This window comes from Kryptolebias marmoratus, linkage group LG23 (genome assembly GCF_001649575.2).
Source record: "Kryptolebias marmoratus isolate JLee-2015 linkage group LG23, ASM164957v2, whole genome shotgun sequence".
Taxonomy (NCBI): Eukaryota; Metazoa; Chordata; class Actinopteri; order Cyprinodontiformes; family Rivulidae; genus Kryptolebias; species Kryptolebias marmoratus.
This window is the reverse complement of record NC_051452.1, coordinates 7,656,249-7,677,515: the sequence shown is the minus strand read 5'-3', so window position 1 is coordinate 7,677,515 and position 21,267 is coordinate 7,656,249. Positions and strand designations below refer to the sequence as shown.

At 41.2% G+C, this 21,267-nt stretch overlaps 1 protein-coding gene across 5 annotated transcripts in view; it reads left to right on the top strand.

The window, feature by feature from the left end:
• tns1a (tensin 1a) overlaps positions 1-21,267 on the top strand; it is an 88,629-nt gene that overhangs the window by 2,697 nt on the left and 64,665 nt on the right. For 2 of the 5 annotated variants that reach the window (XM_037973769.1, XM_017426888.3), the window contains exon 1: positions 5,499-5,781. The exons of 1 other annotated variant lie outside the window; for it this stretch is intronic. In XM_037973769.1, coding sequence (XP_037829697.1) covers positions 5,674-5,781 — 108 coding nt within the window. In that variant the 5' untranslated portion in view covers positions 5,499-5,673. Of the gene's footprint in view, positions 1-5,498; positions 5,782-21,267 lie in introns of those variants that run through there. 2 more of the 5 variants (XM_017426891.3, XM_017426890.3) reach the window with 2 other exon arrangements.

Here is a 21,267-nt window from a genome sequence, read left to right as displayed (position 1 = left end):
TTGCTAACTTTGCATCTTATTCTTCATCATTTCATCTCTTTGAGATAATTTTTTGTCTCCAAGAGTCTGTAAGTAGTTGTAGTTCTGCATGTTTTTGGTCATTCTGTTTAGTTGGCGTCATTCTACTGTAAATTTGTGCCACAGTGCTGTCAATTTTATGTCTTTAGTTGTTGTTTTGTTCGTATTTGTGGTTTTAATGCGTCTCCTTTTTATCGTATGACATCTTTATAGTCTTCTGCCAAAAGCCAGGCAATAATGTTTTTGCTTGTTTGTGTGTCTGCTATCAAATTATCTCGTGAAGCAGTGGATGGGCTTTAATGATTGCAGAAGTCAATCATTGAATGGACATTTACAACTTACTAGAGTCGATCTGATTCAAGATGGCTGCCACAGTCAACTGATCCTAAAAATGGCTATAACTCAGTCAGTTTTTTAGATACTGACCTAAAATGTGGTGTGGTGGTAGCTGAGACTGATCCCCACCATATTCTGAGCGCTGATAGGTTGGACTAAAATAGCGCCACAAACTATTTGGAGTGTTAGCAAAATATCTCATGAACTACATGACAGATTTTATTTAAACCTTCAGGAAATAATCATGAAATGGACCTCTAAAACTGAACAACTTCTGGAAGCAGCACAGTTTAAGATGGACACTGCTTCCAACTAACCTTTTAGAAAATTCAGTCAGTTTTACAGACGCTAACAGATCATGCAATATTGTAAAATGTTGCATGAGACGATGCATGATGTTGGACCAAAACAGCCTTAACAGAATCAGTTCTCAACATAAGATAAAACTCGGTCCAAGACTCTAGGATGAAAGGCGGCGGGTGATATGCATTCCTTCAAGGAATTCTAGGCCTGTTATTTTAAGGATGTTTTTATTTTCTAGTTATTTAAATTAACAGAGGTCCCCTCAGTGCCCCATGACCCATTTTCTGCCTCCTTCAATGCTTTTAAAGCCAATCTATAAAACCATCAAAATTCTTGTTTTGCCTTGCTTGTCCCCCTCTACCGTTAGCAAGTTTTTGGATGACAAATAGTTTTAGGAAAGACTGTTTCCGTGTTTCCGATCTGCATTTTCGGGCATGTTTCTGCAGAGTCCATGACGACCACCGAGCCTCCCCCTGCCCTGTTGCTCAGGCTGCAGCACTTGGAAGTGCTCAGGTGGCCGACTGGGAGGTGAAAGTGGAGAAGCCGGGCTCCGCGCCTTCCCTCCAAGGGCTGCTGTAAGGTGTTCAGTTTCCATGGCAACGTGGCTCCCACGGTCCCCACATGATGAGGCTGGGTTACTACAGGAGACGGGGCTGCGTGTTCGCCTGTGAACGTATGGTGGTTTTGTAAAAGGGAGCTGGTGAAAACGGAGAGGAGGTTTTTTTCCATATGTGTTACTATGGTGACACTATTGTGGCTTTATGAGCGAGTATCCCTCTCATACCCTCACGGTCTTCTCTCATTCACATCATTTTCTCTGCAGTTTCTTGAATCCAGACAATGTTTTCCTTTACTTTTACCTCCTTTTATGTCTTATATAAGCGTTCATTCCTTCTATTCTTCTACATAATTCCCCCCCCCCATTCCGGTGTTTACTTGCCTCTGTGTGTTTAACTAATGCCGCCCTGGTCAGTAAATTCACATCAGGCAGCCAGAAAAGAAGAGGGTGATGGGAAGCCTGTCGACTGAATGGCTTCTTCTTCTCTGCCTCAAGATTGCCTCTCCAGCATATGAGCGGTGAGCGGTGCACAGGTACCGTGCCCAGAGAATTGTAGACGTTTTCCCTGAATGGCTCACTGTACTCTGCACCACCGGAGCTTGATGGATGCTTTGTTATTCCAGCATTAAAGCTTTAATGCGGTGCCTTCTCCAGGACCGAAAAAGGGGACATTGAATCCATTCATTTACTCTCATTTGGTTCAGATTTTCTGTTCTCTCAATCTACTTAGGCTGTTGAAGGAACTTTATGTTCATACTGTTTCTACAAATATATTTGAGTTTCCCAAAGCATTTGATTCAGTATAGTATGAATGATACAATATGCTAGCAGACAATATAGTACAAGACAATTTTATATATGATTAAATAGTTTATTTATTCCTGAGGGGAGATTTATTGATACAACATAATGTTACTATTATAAGAAAAGGATTTGATACAACATAGTAAATGTTAACATTATATATGATGCAGTACAACGTAATACATCACATTTTGATATACGATACTAAACAATATGATGCAATACAATGTGATAGATTACAGTATATATGATAAATAACTCGATACAGTCCAAAATGCTGCAATTTACTTTGTTGTCATTTATGGGAAATTTGTTTTGGACTTAGTTCTGTCTGAATAGCTGGGCAGGTAGTTCCGGCTGCTGATGTCCTTTTCCTGCATTATAATGAAGAGTTTGACTGGTCTAAAGTCATTTCACATGGAAAGTTATGCTTGAGTCTGTGTGTGTGTGTGTGTGTGTGTATGTGTGTGTGTGCCTCTCCGTCTGCTTATTTTCGGTGAGCTCTGGCATGTCGCATTGGGAATAAGGGAATAAGAGCCTGACCTCACTGTGCAAGAATGTTTTACCCAGCAGTCCCAATGGTAGCACCAGAATCTGCTGGTAAAGAATTTTTTTTATAAAATGGCTATCCCCGCTTAGCAAGGACAGACAAAATGGGAAAAGATGCATATATGTGGGAGCAAGCGTGCATCGATCTGCTGAATGTGCCTGAGAGCTGTTTGAAGGCCACTAGAGGCTGCTAGCAACCCGGTTTAGTCCAATTCTGAGCGAGCAAAGAGAGGCTGTAATGTATTAAACACATGCACTAAAATCCATTTAAATAGCATCCCATGAGTTAATGTGACTTCTACAGTACACTTGCCAGCATAATGCTGTCCTGTTCCCTGACATTATGTAAATAAAACCCACGCAGAGGCAGACACACACACAAACACACACAGAGATTATGTGTCAGGTTAGCCTATAGATTGTAGTAACTGTTACAGTGGAAGTGATGGAGAGCAGCATGGATCAATAGAGGGTGTTTTCTCAAAATGAATTGGCTCTTAGCCTTTTATGGATCTGACTGTGAAGTGATGTAATGTCCCTGTGCAACTGGTATAATGTTGATTCAGGGCTGCGGTTTAGAAGCACACACATGCATAATGCAGTCACTTACCAAGAGCTGTGCATTGTCTACATACATGAGCACACTGAATATATGGTATTGTTATTGTGAATTGAACCTGAAGAAAAGGGGTAGGCAACCCTGGTCCTGGAGAGCCACTATCCTGCATGGTTTCCTTGTTTCCCTGCTCCAACACACCTGATTCAGTGGTTAAATCACCTCTTCCTGTTCTGCAGAAGCCTGTCAATGACTGATTCAAATCAGGTGTGTTGGAGCAGAGGAACAAGCAAAACATGCAAGGATAGTGACTCTCCAGGACTCCAGGGTTGCCCACCCCTGCTAGCTTTCTAACCATTAAAACAGGATGACTGCTCAATTTGCAAACAGAAACAGAAGAAAGCTGCTCAGACCTCAGGTTAATATGTAATCACAAGAAAACTCTTCAAAATAAGAGCGTTTAGACACATTAAAAGGTGAACTTGTGGCCTCATTATATGTCCTGAGCTCCATCTGTAGGCTTACCTACTCGGCCGATGGAACTTTGTGATGGTTTCTCACATTTAAATAGATGGACAGGTATTTTGAAGTGCCGTTAGTATCTTACCTGTTGTAGATAGCTCTTTGAGTGGCTTCAGTTTGGAGAAATGGTTTAAGCGCGACATCTAGTTTGAGTGAAGCCAATACCAAAGTGGATCGCTGCCATCTTAAAACGACTCCAATTACAACAGATTTCATTTCATTATTCTGGTAGAAATGTTATGAATTTCCTGTTGGAAGTACCTCAGAATGCCCCAGAAGTGCTACAGCTGGCTGCTACAGCTGCTATTTGCATGGAAAATCAGATATTAAGTACATGATTACTGTGGGGAAACAACTTTGTTATAATGATTTAGCAAAATTTTTAAATGTTTTCTTTAAATTTATTCAATTTTTTTAATTTCACCACTTAGTTTTCTGGTTTCTACTTTAGTTTTACAAATAAATTTAGCTAAAACTCGATGTGGAAAGGTATAAGGCAAATCTGAATCCTGCACACAAATGCTGCTTTTTGCAGCTCAGAACAGAATGTTGACTTTTTAAGGAGATATGAACTTGGAAGTGTTTATTTACTGAAGGCTGAGGCAAAGCAGTGTGCTCAGTTTGGGAAGAGCAGAATGTTGTTTTTAAGGTTTATAAATTAAATTAACATCATTAGATCAACACACAGAGAAACACAGAACAGACACACCAGAAGCTCTGCTGTCCAATTTGATGCTGGTATTTGAAATACTGCAAAACATGCCCCTCTTTCCTTTACAAATGGTTTTGTGAATGCTAATTATTTACATAAAAAATATAAAGTTTGAATTCTTAGTATGACTGGGTCATATTTTTATTGCCCAGTTGCAATGTTTACTCCAAGAATCGAACAAAAATCCCATCTGTAGCCAGTTATAAAATTTATATTTGCCATAATTGAGTTTAACTTCCTGGTCCAGCCCTCCGCAGCAGTCCCAGTTTCGTATGTGGCCCTTTAGGGGGGGAAAAATAGTTGCCCACCCTTGGTATACAGCTTAACTTGTCCACAAATAAAAATAAAACGGAATCAAAAAGGAAGTGAAAGGATACTGGGCCTCGTGTTCCACATTATTTGGAAAAGCTGCTCTGATCAGCTCTTTAATCCCGGACTTCCTTCGCTTCCAGAGGCCACCATAAAGTAGGCCAGTGTTTCGGCGAAGACTTCTTCCTGTCATGCACTTTCCATGTCTGTTTTTGATTGCGTCCGACAGCTCCGACTGACCCGAATCCCTCGCTCCTGCTCGCTTCGTTCATGTTACATATAGTTAAAGAGAAAATATCTACAAAGGAGATGCCTAACCTTGTGAAAAGGAAAAAAGGAAAGAAGGACAGAAACAACCAGAAGTCAAACATCATCCATTATTCAAACCCGTATGTAGATATTCATTATCTGTTGTTGCGAGGTGTAAAGATTTATCTGGCTCTCGGCTGCGTCACAGCGGCCGGTTTGTCCTGCAGGAGGAGAGCCGATTTGGAAACGGGAAGGGGCTGCCGATGAAAAATTGAAGTGACATTAGCACAGACATGAGCGAGCATGCTTCGCAGGAGAGAGGTGGAGGGAAAGAGAGAGGCGAGGTATGCAATGCAAGGAAGCTGAGGCGAAAGGGGGGTGGAGGGAGGTCAGTGAATAGACTGTGTGTGAAAAAGAGAGGGAAGAGGGGAAGGAGGGGCTAACGAGGATCATTTGAGGAGAAGGAAGAGAAAAGTAAAGGCCAGGACTCACCTTCCTCCCCCCCACCCTCCTCCTCCTCCTCCTCCTACAAATGCTCCTTGGAATAAAGTTGCCACACTTCAAGAGAGAGTAGAGCGGTACTGAGCGAGAGGGAGAGCTGGAGGAAGCGGGAGTGGAAGAGGGGAGGGAGGCTGACTAAAGCCGTCAGAGAGAGAGAGAGAAAACGAGAGCATTCCTCTCCTGAGCCCTCTGTGCATCTCACAGCATGGATCTGCACAGCCAAAATCTGCGTGGAAACGCCGGGAATTTCTGGGAATGCCGTGGACTTCGGCTGATCTAAGGATGCCCTCTGTGTCTCTGTCGCTGCCCTCTGCTCTGGCAGGGAGGGCCAGGACCTGGGTTTGCCTCTCCTGCATGTTCTGGGTAAGAGTCCACAGACACGGACGAGTGAGTTCTGCAAACATCATCGCATGGAAAGAGTTTGATTGTTTTTAAAAGATCAAACCTTAGTCCGTGTGAATTACACACGTACGAACGGCTCGGTTCATACGAGAAGCCTGACGAGGTGAACAGTTCAAGATGAAAGCTTTGCTGAAAATTTCAGCTTTCCTTGTTCAAAATTGACAGAAAGGTGAAACCGAAACTTCCCTTTTGCCAACCTGATTTTCAGCTCTCCTCTAGTTCATGGAAAAGCCGCGCGGAAGAGAAACGTCGATCTGTTCGCCGATCCAGGCGGGACTAATCTAGTTGACTTTTCCGCGGCAACTTGCGTCGATGCGTCAAGTCCGCGCGGCCTCGCCACTCGAGCTATTTCTGGGTTCTCCTGTATAATTTAATCTGCTGCTTACTCCTTCCTTCTATCTGGGACTGACTGAGAGTGTCAGGAACCTGGGGGGCTTTTCACGCAAGCAGCCAACCCAGGAAAATGCACACCAGAAGCTGACTTGTTCAGAGTTTGTGTGTTAGCCAAATATCTCATGAACCACTGGATGAATTTGAATGAATGCAACTTAGGATGATCTTTGCGTAAAACTCTGGCATGAAAGGCAGGTCTTTAATTTCAGATGGTTTTCACCTACATTAAAAAAAAAGGCTTTTGATCATTAGCATAGCGCCAAATCACATTCTGTTGCTTTTTATGCATTTCGCAGCGGTATTGCACCGTGTTTGTTTGTTAAGAAGCCGGATTTATTGCATTTACGGTTGTATAATGTACACACGGTGTGTAATGATAGCACCCAAGTGTAAATGAGGCATCTGCCCTACTTTTGTGCAGCTTGCAGTGGGGAAGAGAGCCATTTAGATGCAAGAGGAAGGAGGCAGGATGCAGGGGGAAAAAAGGGCTCCCGCACACTCACTCTCACACACACACGTGCAAAGCAAAGCATCGAGTGTTCCAGATGCAAGGCTCTCTAATGCTGCATCATCACCCTCCTTGTTCACAACAACAAAAAAAAGAAAATAACCAGATGAACGTCGAGGAGAGTTGGGAGAAACAGACGGATGTTCGAGGGATGTGACGTCAGCGGCAAGAAGAGTAAGGGAGGCTGAGTGACGTGCAAGAAGTTGGCTAGGAGAAAGCTCCTCAAATACACGCTGTTAATAATTTATCAGCCCCACGCGCCAAGAGAGAATATTAGATTTGACGTGCCGACAGAAAAAGCCACAAATGCAAGCTGGTTCCTACAGCGCTGGTCAGTGTGAGCTCATTACTCATCTGCAGTATGCAAAACACACAACCGCTATCCAGCACAGAGAAATGAGTAAATACAGAAAAAAAAAACACGCCTTTCCTATACTGATCTGATCACAATTAGTGAGTTTATTTCAGTGGTGATTAAAGTTTTTCCAGTTTATTATATTCCAAGTGTTCTGTGGAAGAGTTGGACAACATTTGGTTCATCGTTTTATGTTCGGAAATGACAGAGTCGTGCCCGTTTCAGCCAAACCTTAAAAAAAAAAGACCTCCTGTGATGTCACGCTCAGAGCATGTGTTGTGAATGACCCTCAGCTACTACCACTTCAAATTTTAGCTTAATATCTGTGAAACTGACTGAGCTCTAGTCTTTTTCTTTTTTTTTTTTGTGATGGCTAATTTTGATTACCGAATAATTTCTGTTTCCATTCAGTTGCTTATGAGATACTTTGCTAACGTCACTTTATTTTATTTTATTTAGTAATTTATATTTACGTTATTTTGCTAAAGTCACCTGACTGTGGTGGCCATCTTGATTTGCGTTGGCTCCAAAAGGTAGTCAGTGCAAGTTTTATTAAAATATCGTACTGTAGTTTACTGTATTTTGCTAACACAATCGTCCAGCTTCACCTTTTGACCTCCACACAAAAGGAAGCTGAAATCAAATCTTTGTTTCAGGGTTAAGAAGTTGAACCTGGCCTTTGAAACAAGCCCCAGCTGCACACACGAGGATGTCGAAGCTCGAGAGGACCCTTGGTTGTGTGTTGGAGTGAAGCACGAGGCAGCTGCAGCGCCGTCAGGCAGGACGTATGGCAGATCCATCATGTCCTGAGTTGTCTAACAGAGTCTCTTATTGACCGAACAGAATCCCCAGAGAGCTCTGAAAATCAATCGCGCTTTGATTGGACGGTTACTGCCTGCCATGCCTCTGCGTGTGACACCTCCGTGTGAGTTTGTGACGCCTGTGTGTGTGTGTGTGTGGCCTGTGGTGTTCTAGAAACGACCTTTTCCTCTGTTAATCATAGGTAATCCTGCGAGCCCTGACTTTATACATGATCTCATGATATTATGACACCTGTTAGTGCTTGAAGATTGACGATGACTCAACACAATATTAGTAAATTTGACTCAAGTATGGTTTTTTGTGTTGATGAAGCTTCATTACCTGTGGTGGCCATCTTGAATCAGTCATAGATGTACAACCAGTGATTAATTTTTTTAGAGTTCCTTCAAATTGCAGGTCTTGGTTCATGATATTTTGTGAACAGGCGATTAAGGTTGACGCCAGCTGCTAATGCTTGTGTTTTGAACAAAGATATCACCTGATTCATGGTTAAGTTACCTCTTCTTGTTCTGCAGAAGCCCGTTAATCACCCATTGATTCAAATCAGGTGTGTTGGAGCAGAGGAACAAGTAAAACATGCAGGATGGTGGCCCTCGAGGACCAGGATTGCCCACCCCTGGTTTAGAGCCTGTTGTGATTGCGCATCAGATTTTATCTGAATACTTGTAAAATTGGCTAAAATTTTTCTAATATAAGATAGATGTGGCAGCCATCTTTAACTGGATTGACCCTAAAAGTTAATCAGTTGTAGATGTCCATCTAATGAACTTCAGTAAAAAAAAAAAAAAGTTCAACTTTAAGGATCTAAAAGCTTCTTGTTGCCCACGATATCCAAACTGGGTTGTTCCGTCTTTAAAACCGAGGTAACGAGCGCTGCTTGTTTGGCTTTAAAGACGAGGAATTGTTCTTGAATTTCTTCCCCAGCATGTAGCGTTAATAGTAAGGCTGTTTACTTTTTTCTTTTTTTTGATGTTGACGTTCACCTCCACATGACATGAAACTGCACTCAGACCTAGTTTCGGTTAACAGCCTCCAATGGGACCTCGCATCCCAGGCACCCCTCCAGCCCTCCGCCGCAGCCCCCCTCCGCGCTCCCGTTTTCAAACCAGCTCATTTGCGGGTCAGCGCGAGCGTGGCCCACGTTACTGGATCTCTGAGACCCGGCCTGTCCTCGGAGACGGTAGCTGTCACTCCGGCGAGACGACGCTCTGTGTATCCATGACCATGTGATTTATATCCGTCGTGACCGGCTGCCTCCTTCCAGACCCCGGGGGCCACCGTCAGCTACCCCCTGACCCAGCTTCAGCACGCTTCCCCCTGCGCACCACTCTGCCCCCACCTCCTATTCCGTCCCACGCAGTTTAATGGATGTCAGTCGGGATAATTTACAGTACATCCAGCTTTAGAGGATTCAGAACCAGGTTGTGTGTAAAGTTCTCACCACAATCATGCACACGGTCACTCCAAACTTGGATATTTTAATTCATTTACCATTTATGGTTAAGAAAAAAACATTTTTTGTAATATTTCTGTTTAAATCGTATTAGGACAGAGCAGTTTTGACAGTTTAATGCTGTAGCCGCTTTTCAGATGTGCATGGATTTATTACTGCTTGATGCTGAAAGGCAAAAGGTTTTGCCTGCATGTGTTTGTGTGTGCATGTCTGTACTGTTAGCAAAATATCTGATGAAACTCTGATGTATATCTACAATCAACAGTTACTTTCCAATTCTCTTTTAGTTGCCACAGTTGATCAACCATAGCCTAATGAGCGTAATGTTATTTACGCTGTAATTCTGTCCCTTTTCTGCAGAAGATGATCTCAGTTTAAAACCCTGGCATAAAACGGCGGTGCTAGGCCTTTAACGTTTTAGTATTTATGCTTGAGGAAAGTACGTTTTATATTGCATACCTGTTTAAATTGTATTAAGGAAAAGCAGTTCTGACAGTTTAATCCTATAGCTGCTATCCAGTGTTTGTGCGTGGATTATTTTGTTTATTTGTTTGTGTTCTTTGGTGCCTTTGGAATAGAAGCTTAACCCAGACACATGAGGGAGGCTTGCGATAAAGGCATATTTTGCAGTGTTAGACATTTTTGGGTTACACGCAGACAGTCACAAGTATTTGACGATTAAGGACTGGTAATAATGAACAAAGTTGGGTGACAAAGGCAGAAAACTGACATTTTAACACCACAAGAATACGTGCTAATGTTTTCTGCTGGTATCATCTGCTGCAGAAGACACAAAATCATTTATTTAGGAGATAAATGTAGTCTCAAATTCTACATGAGCTACGTAGCAAAATGTTTTCCTAAACTTCACCATGTAGTTTTGGTGCCTTAACCAAACCAAACGCATACTCCTACTGCTCCACAACATGCTAGATTTTAGCTTAAAACTTTGCCATTAATTACTGGAGTCAATTCAAGATGGCTGCCACAGCTAAGATGATCATAGCAAACTGAAGAATGACTCTAACTCAGTCAATTTTATTGATATTGAGCGTAAATTTGAAGCAGTAGTCAACACAACAATGGCTCTAACTCCGTGAACTTTACAGGTGCTGAGCTGAAATTGGATGTGGTAGTAGCTGAGAGTAATTGCAATCATATTGTGGTGGTGATTGGTGCTGCTCACGTATCTTTAGAGTGTAGGATCGTTGTCAACGAGTCAAAATATGCAGCGTATTGACCACAGACACAGAAGACAAGTCACATATCCAAAGCTAACTGTTATGTAACACTATAAAATCAGATGTGACACAAATACACACTTTAAAACTCCATCTCGGTTGTCTTTTTATGTACTTTATAAGTATTTTGTTTCCCTCTAAAATGGAGTTCAATACAGGAGAGCTCATTAGCCAGCATGTAAGTCTGGGTTCATTAGCTGCTGAGTAATGATCATAAGGCCTCCCAGACTCGATGATTACAGCTCATTGATTGCTGTGTCTCTGTCTACACCTGATATCGATCGTGCTGCACACGTGCACAAACAGAATACCGGCTGCCGTCTCAGTTTAGCACTAAAACATGGGTTTTGGAAAGCGGATATCGTTCAGATGTAGATACACACACAAATACAGTGTTTAATACCACATGACAAACTTTAATCTGTCTCGTCTGACTCATGATGTTGTTAATGAAAGAGTGTTTAAACTCAAGACAGACACTTGAAATGCATCATCGATTGTTTTTTTTCCACGAGGTTTGCTCCTATACTTGTCCCTGTAGTGCTTATGTTGCGTCAAAGCCCGCTCAGCTTACAGTAATGATTATGGGTAATTCTGTGCTGGCAATCAGCGATGGAGTCATAATCACAGCGAAGAAAAGTCCCCGGGGAGTTATAACCGGAATAAGAACCCTCTCCTGTTATTTCCTCATGCAATGGAGAAAATTTGCCCATAAGTGTTGAAGCCTGAGACGGTTCCTCAGTTTAGGATTCAGGTGTTTTTATTATCTTACCTGTTGTCGTCGTCTACTGATCTTATGGTGTTCCTGAGTTTATGCCACCATTTTCTCATCGGAGCAGCAAATGACCCAGATAGAAGCCATGTCTATTGGAAAGGGACGATTTTATCTGTTGAACATGTTTGCCAGCAGTAGGCGAGGACGCCTTCGAGCGATCCAATACGTTTCTTTTGATAAGTTGATAAACTTTGTAATAATCTAAGCTAACAAAATACCTACAGTGGGCTGGATGAACTCTTTAAGAAGCACAAAAAATCAAGGAAAAAAAAGTTAAAGCTTAACCACACACCTGTGACTGTCACTCCTTGAGAGGCAGACAAAAACGGATTGAAAAATAAGCCTCAAACAAACTGTAACTGTTTGAAAACTACAAGTGGTACCAACAAAGCAACAACAGGAGGAGGTGGAGACACTTTATATGTTGATGTCCTGAACAGGTTGAAGCCAGTCTAGAAAATAGGTGGGTGGACTTAAGGAGTGAGAGTTGGACCTGAATAGAAGCCTATAAATTCAATCGTACTGTATGATGTGGACCTGTTGAATAGATATCTGTACCCTAAAAAACACTGTATCTTTATCTTTTTCTACTCTAAACAGAAGCAAAATAAAACCATTTTTTATTGTGCAGAACTTCTTTCAGAAGTAAAGTAATTTTACACTAGGAAGTTTTAGAGTGTCTGCATTGGCTTTGCTTTTCGGCACCTGGTGCCTTTTCTGAATACAGTTTATAGCCTTTTTCAAACATGGTCTCTCGTCCTGAAATATTCTTGAGAGTTTTGAGTGGGGAGTAATGTGAGGTCGCAGTGCAAAAACAATCATGGAGGATCGTCATCCATCATTCTGAGCCTCCTGTAAAGGAAACACAACAAACATTTTGTGCAGTGCGTGTACAGCAGTACGGCCTTGTTTGGACTCCATCACTCTGCCTTCGACTTTGAGTGTTTATATAAACTGTCTTCTAGTGAATGCTGACTCAGTCCTAACATCCAAACATGTCCAAAATCATCCCGACTCCAGTATCTCTTTATGTTTCCCATTCTTGTTTTCCCTCGTGCTCTCAGTTTCACAAGGCAGCCATTGTTCCTGGGAGAATTTCAATTTGGTGGAAATTGAAAGCAGGTGTGGCTCTGCCGTTTCACCTAAGGAGAGGGGGGTCGGCTCGGGGGTCCGGGCTCCTCTCTTTCTGTGGACTGCATGCTCGAGTCAGGCATGTAATCCAGTGTTTTAGCTGGTTTTGGAGCCTTTTATCCCTTTTTCTAGTGGATTATTTAGCAGAAAATTACCTGGTTTATCGCTTGGTGGGATTTTATTCAAAGAGAAAGTTAAACTGCAAAGACAAACATGTATTTTATTTGGACTACCAGGTTTGCTTGAGGAAAAAAAATCATCTTCAGCTCAAAAATGAGTTCAGCGTCTGTCTTTATTCTCAAAATGGCTGAATTGATTTCACTATTGGGCCTTGGAGGAGGATTATTACACTGGCTGAACAACTCATGGGCTACAGAGTTTGTGTCAAATTACCTCATAAAGCAAAGCGATACTGTACATCTTCATTCCAGCATGACCTGCATTGTTTTTTTTAAAGCCCATTCTTCCTATTCATGCAGAAAGACTTCCCTCTCGCTGAGCAATAAGTGGAACCAGATGTGGACTTTTGGATTAGAAGAGGCTTGTTGGCTTTAAATATGGGAATGAAGATGGATGTGGGGACGTTTGTGTTCATGTATATGTGTGGTTTTTGAGCATCTGGATATAGTTCCAGATGGAGAAGCTCAAAATGCAACATGCTTGATGGGTTTTTAAAGAACTTTTCAAGTTTTATGAGATTCTTAATAAAGGCAGAAGTGGTAAAACATAAAAATATGCTTAACTTTAATGGTATGAACCTAATTTCCAACCAGTATAGCGTCTGTTACCGTCCTGCTTTTTGTTATATAGATTTGGATCAGTAATGAATGTGAGAATACGACCACATGTAGAAACAGTCTGGAGGTCCTGTGGGTTGGTAGAAATCATGCTTTAGGCATCCGTCAAGAAAAATGTGGCTCACGTCCTGAATGAAGCGTTTATTTACAACCAGATAGTTAAGCCTGTGTCTCACTGAGCTGAGGCCGTAGGCAAAAACAAAATTTGCAAAAAAAGTTTCCAAAATGTCGAGAAATGTCGCCGAGGATTCTCGCACGTCCTCGCTCTCAGGTCGCTTAAAGTTTCAACACGTTAAAAAAAAAAATCACACAACCATTCTCAAAATACTTTCAGAGGACCTGAACATTTTGTACATTTTGCTCTAAGTTTTATACTTAATTACAGGCGTAACAAAGACTGGATGCATTGAAAATAAACAAACCAATGGGAATTTGTTTTGGTGCAAAATATACAATGCATGTGGATGTCTTAGAAAACTCATCCTTTTCTGCTAGGCCACATTAACCAGATATTTAAAAAGTTTTAAAAACCATCTAGCAACAATCACATTTTTGTTTCATCAATGTTTCCAGCCATTTTTGTTGTATTGCAGAAGGGTTGTAAGTACGAATTCAGTGAGACTGCAGCTAAATATGTACATATTTTCTCATAATTTCCCTGCAGTTTTGAGTTTATAAAAGTTACTCTAAAGCAGTGCTTCCCAAACTTTTCAGCTTTCGACTCATAAATTAATAGTGACAAAGGTGTGTGACCCCATCTGTTGGCTGTTTAAATATCCAAAAATGGTAATGACCCTCCTAAATAACAGCATAATGACACAAACAGTCCTAACATCCATTTTGCTATTTTTTAAAATCAATTTATGATTTGTATGTCAGTTCTGTCACAATTATGGTGCAAATATATCATAAAAACTAGGTTTTTAATTGTAGGTTGATATCTAGAGATCATAAGGATCCGTATTTGGTGTTGGATGACCCACATTGGGGTCCTGACCTCAACTTTGGGAATCGTTGCTCTAGAGTTTTTAATACTGAATGCTGAACATTGTACATGAAAAGTACAATGTTTTTGATGTATTTTTACACCGATAGTGGAGCATTTTGGTCAAACCAGTCAAGGGGACGTTTAAGTAAACCTTGCGACCTTACGACTGGACATATGACCGTTTGAACATGCCAGGACACCTTTGTTTATGCGTCGTCTCTGAGCAGAAGGACAGAAGGCTGCCTTTCAGAGAGCCGTTCTCCCCCCCTCCCACATCTTGGCTCTAAGAGGGGTCGCGGTCGAGGTAGCGTAGTGATGCTTTTCATTAGCTAAGTGCAACGGCAAGAGAAGAGCCTTGATTTACTGACCCTTTTTTCCGTATGCCCGGACTCATGCACTCACACTCACCTACATAGAGTCACAGAAACACCAACTCTCTTCCCGCTCCGTCCTTGGCTCTTAGACCGGCTCGCTCCTTCCCTTTAACTCATCCTTTTTATCCATTGTCCATTTGTCTCCCCTCGGTTTCTGCCCTAGCCTCTTCGCCTTTCTTCAGGACTCTCCTTTTCGTTTTCACTCCCCAGTTTCTCCTGGGAGACTCCCTCTGAGACAACCCAGAAGGCCAGGCTTAGGATTTGTACAGTTCTTCTGTGACAGCTGGTCTTAAACATGCATAAAATCTGACTTCAAGTGTTTGATAGTGTTTTTTGAGCATTTAGTAAACATTTATTTCATGAACAGTTCTAGTTTAATTATCTCTCACCACCATGAAAGGGTCCTGTATCTCTGAGTGTGTTTGCTTTGTCTGTTAGCAAAATATCTCATGAACCAGTGCACAAATTTCAATGAAACCCTCAGAAAGCAATTATTGCATGAATATCCACAAAAGATTAACGTTTGGAGTCAACCAGCTAATCAACCTTTGCAAATATAGAAATGGCTATAACTCAGTGAATTGTCTAGATATTTACCTAAGATTTGGTGTGGTAGTTGCTGAGTCATCCCCAACCGATACCCTGAGTGCTTTCAGTTTGTCTCATGAACAACTTGGTGGATTTTATTGGAACTCTCAGAAAGAAATCGTTGGAAATACCTCGACGACTGATTACCTTTTAAAGTCAGCCTATTCAAGATGTTGCCACAACTAATTGACACAAAAATAATTATCACCTGATCAGTTTTACAGATATTGAGCTAAAATTTGGTGTGGTAGTTGCTGCTAGTCATCTCCCAACACACACTCTGAGCACAAACATATTACATGAGATCTTTGTTTAAAACTTTGACATGGAAGGTGATGGGCGATATGCATTCCTTCAAGAAATTCTAGGTCTTTTTTTTAAGTTTTCAGAGGCCTCTAAACAAAACAAAATTACCCAAATTTGTGGAAAAAAGTTGCATTGTTTGCAAAGCAGAAGGAAAGTTACAATAAAATCAGTCACGGGCAGTTAAGAAGCTGTTTGTCCGTTATTTGTCCAATTACATGCCTATAATGGTGACTTCACTGTTGTAGCATATTTACATTCTGCCAAAAGGAAAATCAGGATCATATCCATTGTTTTCCTCTATGCTTATTACCTGAAATCCAAGCTGCTGAGGCCCTTTGCCTCTTATTTTGGAAAAAAAGCTGAATCCCAGATGCGACATGGCAGACGTCCAGGAGGTATTTGCACTCCTGTTGTCTCTGTGCTCACTGTGGGTCTGCATTCATGCTTGTATGTGCAAACTTGTGCTTGTATGTTTTTTTTTTTTTCCCCCTTCTTCCCGCCCCTCCTACCTCATCCATCATTGTGACAGGGCATGTTGACCCCAGTTGCCGTAGCAGCCAGGTAACCATGGCACCTGGCCGTGCCACAGCTGGCTGCATGTGATTGGTTTAGCTGTCGGCTTTCTGCCAGGTCATCCTTAACATCAGGCCTGTTGGAGCGATTCATAAACTCAGTCAGGCTTACACAGCAAAAAATGTTTATCCTAACGTCAGATATTCCTGTATTTGGATATAACTCAACTTTTTGTTTTTTTATTGTGAGATTTCCTTAATACAGTTTTCAAATAAGAAAGTGAAGTTGTTTTTGTTCCCAGCATATGAAGTTAAGTAGGTTTAGTTACACTATTTTGTATTTTGGCACATTTAGTCCCATTTTAATTCTTTTTACAAGGGTGTAACAATTGACTGGTAATAAATTGCTAGACATCCGACAGGAATCTGGAAGTTGAAGCCAGAACAAAACTAGTGTCCTCGTAGGCTGGTCCCAGAACAAGTTTTAACCAAACCCCATGTAAACACACTGCCATAGGTGGAACAATAAAAGTGCACTTCATATAGTTTATTTGTAGTTCTTACCTTGCTGATTCATGTTTAAATATTCATTTTTCTCTTATGTTTAGCTGTGATTTATTATTTCGTGCCAAAAAGAAAAATCCTGTGACATTATTGTGTGTGTGGGGGGGGGTTGTAGGTGCAACTTAGGTCTCCAGATCCCGAATGTGTAGACACAGTTCCAAAACTACAGCATAAACCAGGTCCTGCTGGCTTCAGGTCCCATCTTGTATTCGTAATATACGATTGATGGGTACAAAAGTTAGGTCTTATAACATATGTGATGTAAATGTAATGATCAAAGTGATTCCGTTACATGAAGAGTAGGAAAAGTTGCAACTTACTGTGGTAAAAGCATGGCGTATGCTGCCGTAGCATAACCATTTTGTTGTTTGTCTTTGTGGTATTTTTGTTTTGACGAGTGACGTTGCCGCAGCGTAGCTCTGGCGGTTACCAGCATCTTTTTGTAAAAATGTCTCCACTCTGGTCTCACTCACCAACGATCGGCTCTTCGTCTTCTTGCTAATCCTCTTTGTTGTTCAACTCTGGCATATTTCAGTCTTGCAATTCGGCTTCCAAGTAAAGTCTAAACCAAACCCTTGACAGTAACTTACGCATAGCTTTCTTCCAGGTCCAAAAGTTGGTTTTATATTGGTACATATCATGCGACACACTACACAACCGGTACACAGTTGTTGTTTGTGCTCTAACAACTCCACTCGTACACAGCAAGGAAGCACATAGCGTCATGTACAACATTGGATTTATGAGATTCCCAAAGGAATACCAGTCATACACAGTTCTGACAAGACAAATACAAAACACAAGTTTGTCCCAACTTGAGTTCCTGACAGAGTGTTAGCATAGCCTAGCAAGAGATATTGTAACATTAGTGTTGGGTCTCTGCTCTGTAACCTCTATTATTAAGGCATATATGTGAGCTATATGTGCCATTTCAAGGTTGCTACCGCATTTTTTGATACGGCTGATAAATCTGATAATTCTGGCAAAATCAGACTTATGTCTTACGTCTCAAAAGAGGACGTTATTTCCGCCCCGGTGACCAGATAGGGGCTAAAGTTGACCTTTGGGCAGCACAACAAAACCAAAAGTCAGAACAGAAATTCAGGAATTTTATCATCATAGATTTTTTGGAAAATAAAGCAAGTTGCGGAAATAACCTTCTGATATACATTTGTCTACTTTACTTATTTTTGATATTTGACATTTCTTATTGAAAACAGTACTGACACTACTCATTATATTGAAGCTTGTCCTCTTCTATTATTATATTATATTTAAAACTATAGTCTTCTGACACCCTCCCAATATTAAGGACATTGCATATTATTTTGTTTAAATTAGACCAGTTTTCTTTATTCAGGGAAACAAGCTTTTATTGTTTTAACTCCTATTAATTTAAAAACATTGTTTTTTATCTATATTGAGTATTACTCATCCTAGATAGTTTGAGGAAAATTAAGAAAGCACACTAAACAAAGATTTGAGACTCAGGAGGATAAGACCAATTGTTTCAGGGGTGGCCATTGCCCCCTTTGCCCCCCCCCCCTTGTGGCCACTGTATTTTCTCACACACATTTCAGTACACCACAGAAACACAAAGCAAATGCGCAAAAGCGAGATGAGGGACTTAACGAAAAACATTTATATTTGTCAAAATAATGTATTAAAGCTAGGCAAAAGAAACGTTCTTCAAACGCGTTCTGTATTTTATTCTCTGCCCGCAACCTTCCTTATTAATTTGCAAGTTTAAACAGTTCTCTGATTTGACAAAAAGGCTCTCTGATATCTTTAAATTAAAATGTGCGGATGAATTTTCCGCAGCCTCCTTGTGCCTAAACCTAAGCTGTGGTTCATCTGCAGTAAAGGAGGAAAAAAAAAAAAGCATTACTCATGAGGTGGATGGCAGCGAGTTATCTGCATGCTTGTAGCATATTGTTTTCTTTGAAGCTACCTGCTCTAATATGCTGTGTCTGGCTCTGTTCAGCCAAGGTCAGCCATGATTCCTCTCAGGAGCTTCTAGTGAGCGTGTCACAGTGTGACAAAAGCCATTAAGATTTAGGAAGATAAGTGAGCGAAAACGCTGAGAAATCCACTTTCGGAAAAGCTTTGAGCTAAATTGGCTGCGGTACACGGAGAGAAAAGGGAGGAGGGGAGGCAGACAGCTCGAGAAAATGAGCTTGAAGATGATGCAGCAAAGGATTGCACAACTTAGCGTAGCTTTCATCAGCGAGCCTCATCATACCTGAAGCACTTTGAAGTTGTAGTAGCTTTGGTTGTAGTAAGTGAATGATGATGGAGGATGTAGCTGCAGGTTCGCTGAATTTAAATCAGTAAAAGGCAATTTGGAAGATAAACTAAACAGTTGCTTTAATAGTTAAATTTGCTCTTGAATTGTGCGTCTGGCACCATTTTTATGTGTCAGTGGGTAAACCGGAGGTACGTTATAAAAAAGCATTTGATAAAAGTGCAAATTTATGTTTGTTTACAAGTAAATGGATGGTTTGATATCGGTCAAAAAAATGACAAATGCCATATTTTCATTCAGTGTTTGCAGTGTTTATTTTCAGGGTTGCTACCTAGCTTAGCCTCCAAGAGCAAATCCTAATATTTCTGGGCTTTCAGTATAATCGGCTGTCTTAAAACTCCAAGGACGTCTTCACTCTGTGACAACCCAGCTTCGCTCTCCACAGCCTATTAAAACACGGTTGAATCACAGCAGATGTGAAAAAAGGTGGCATACTGTGCTAGGAAAAGCTGGCTAATATGAGCAAAACACAAGCTAAAAGTGACAAAACTTGACATAGATTTCTGTTTTTTTTTTTTTTCATTTTCATATGTTTGTCAGGCAATGGTTCAGTTGTTGTGTTTTCTTTGATGACATCACTCTGGGTAGAAACGGCGTCTCCCAACAAAATATTATGTAGACAACAAAGTCCTCTTTCTGTCCTGTCGATGTTAAAGTTAGCAATCCTAGGACCTGCATTCATTTCAATTCCAAGCCAGAAAACCTGAAGGATTCGCTCGTTTTCGTGCTCAGCGTCCAGGCTAACAAACGTCAGCAATACAAGCCGACGACAGTGGATTTCTCTGTATTCTGTGCATTCAGACACGGTAACACTGTGTTCACTAATCGTGTTTGGACAGCACTGTGTGTGAGAAGTGACAATAAAACATTTATTACTACAGCTAAACCAACTTCATGCACGAGGCAGACATATTGGACTTTGAGGAATCTGACTTTGAGACGAAATTCAAACTTTAAGAGTCAATAAAACGCACCGCTAGTAGTTACCAAACAGAGCTTTCCCTGCTATTTTCCACAATGATGCACCGGCACAGCTCTCCCAGACTGTCAGGATACAGATATTGATATTACGGCTGGGATAGGTTGGTTTCATAATCATATCACAATCATAGCCTGGCCAGTTTGGCAAATCTTGCTTTAAATTTTCAACAAATAAGCTGTGGATACACTGCCACCATGATGATAAACCACCACAACCTTGTGCTCAGAACCATCATAAATGCAGAACCCACTGCATCGAAGACTTTAGAAAAGCCTTGCAAAGATCATTTAAGTCCTGGCTCATTTTTCCCTTCATAGACAAGTCCTCATCCTGTGCATCGGGGCTCTAAAAGTCAAATAGTCACCAGTTATTCTTTAACAATCCCATTTTGCCTCTTTTCGTCTTGAGATGATGTTCACATAATTGTAACTAAAGCCTACTCCAATTTAATACATCGATACTTCAAAATAAAACTCAAATATGGATTAAAAAATTAGATTTCTTACCTACAGATTCTGCGTACAGGTCTTCTAAGGTTAGTTAATCCAATGTGTGCATGAAACATTACAGTATTATGAGCTACTCATATGTTGAAAAACAAATGTGAATCTGTTTCCAAGTAAAAACAGTTTCAATCCAGATTTGCTGCTGACCGAAACCCAGGGAGTGAAAGCTTTACACAATGTGTATCTCTTGAGCATCAATTTTTAATGTGCGCTGTAATGATCTGCATCTTCTTGTGTAAAGACTTCTAAGATACTGAAACCCACAGAATGTGTCAATATTTTTAAGCCGAGGGTACGAGAGCTGAGAGAGTCTCGTTTCACGCACATTTTGTCACTTAATCCTGCGTGAAGATCAAAAAAAAAAAGGTTGGAAAGGTTGCATTTTAGACAAATCTGTGATATTTAACACCATGGCGAATGAAGTGGGAATAAAACTGAAAAATAAACAGAAGTTTTACACTGAGCCTAAGTGAACTGAGTGAAATGACAGTAAAAACTCGATTTGAACCGAATTCTTCAAATTGGAAACAACCAGCACAGGAAGTGGCATCAGCAGCGCTTCAGTTTCTGCATCCTGACGCCATCCGAGACAGTTGTGCCAGGTCGAGGTGCGATAGAGAGCATATGTGCTCGTATCGTCATGGAAACCTTCGGCTGATGTACGGGGTGTGGTAAGGGTGCCGGAGAATGTGTTGAGGATGCAGAAAATAGCAGGAAACGCTTTTTTTTTAGGCCAATGCTAAGAGCGTACCAGCGTCAGTGATTTGCAGTGATCCAGCCGCGTTCTAACAGGACATGAAGGTCGGGACGAACACACCGGGGTCACCGTCCGATGTGGACGGGGGGT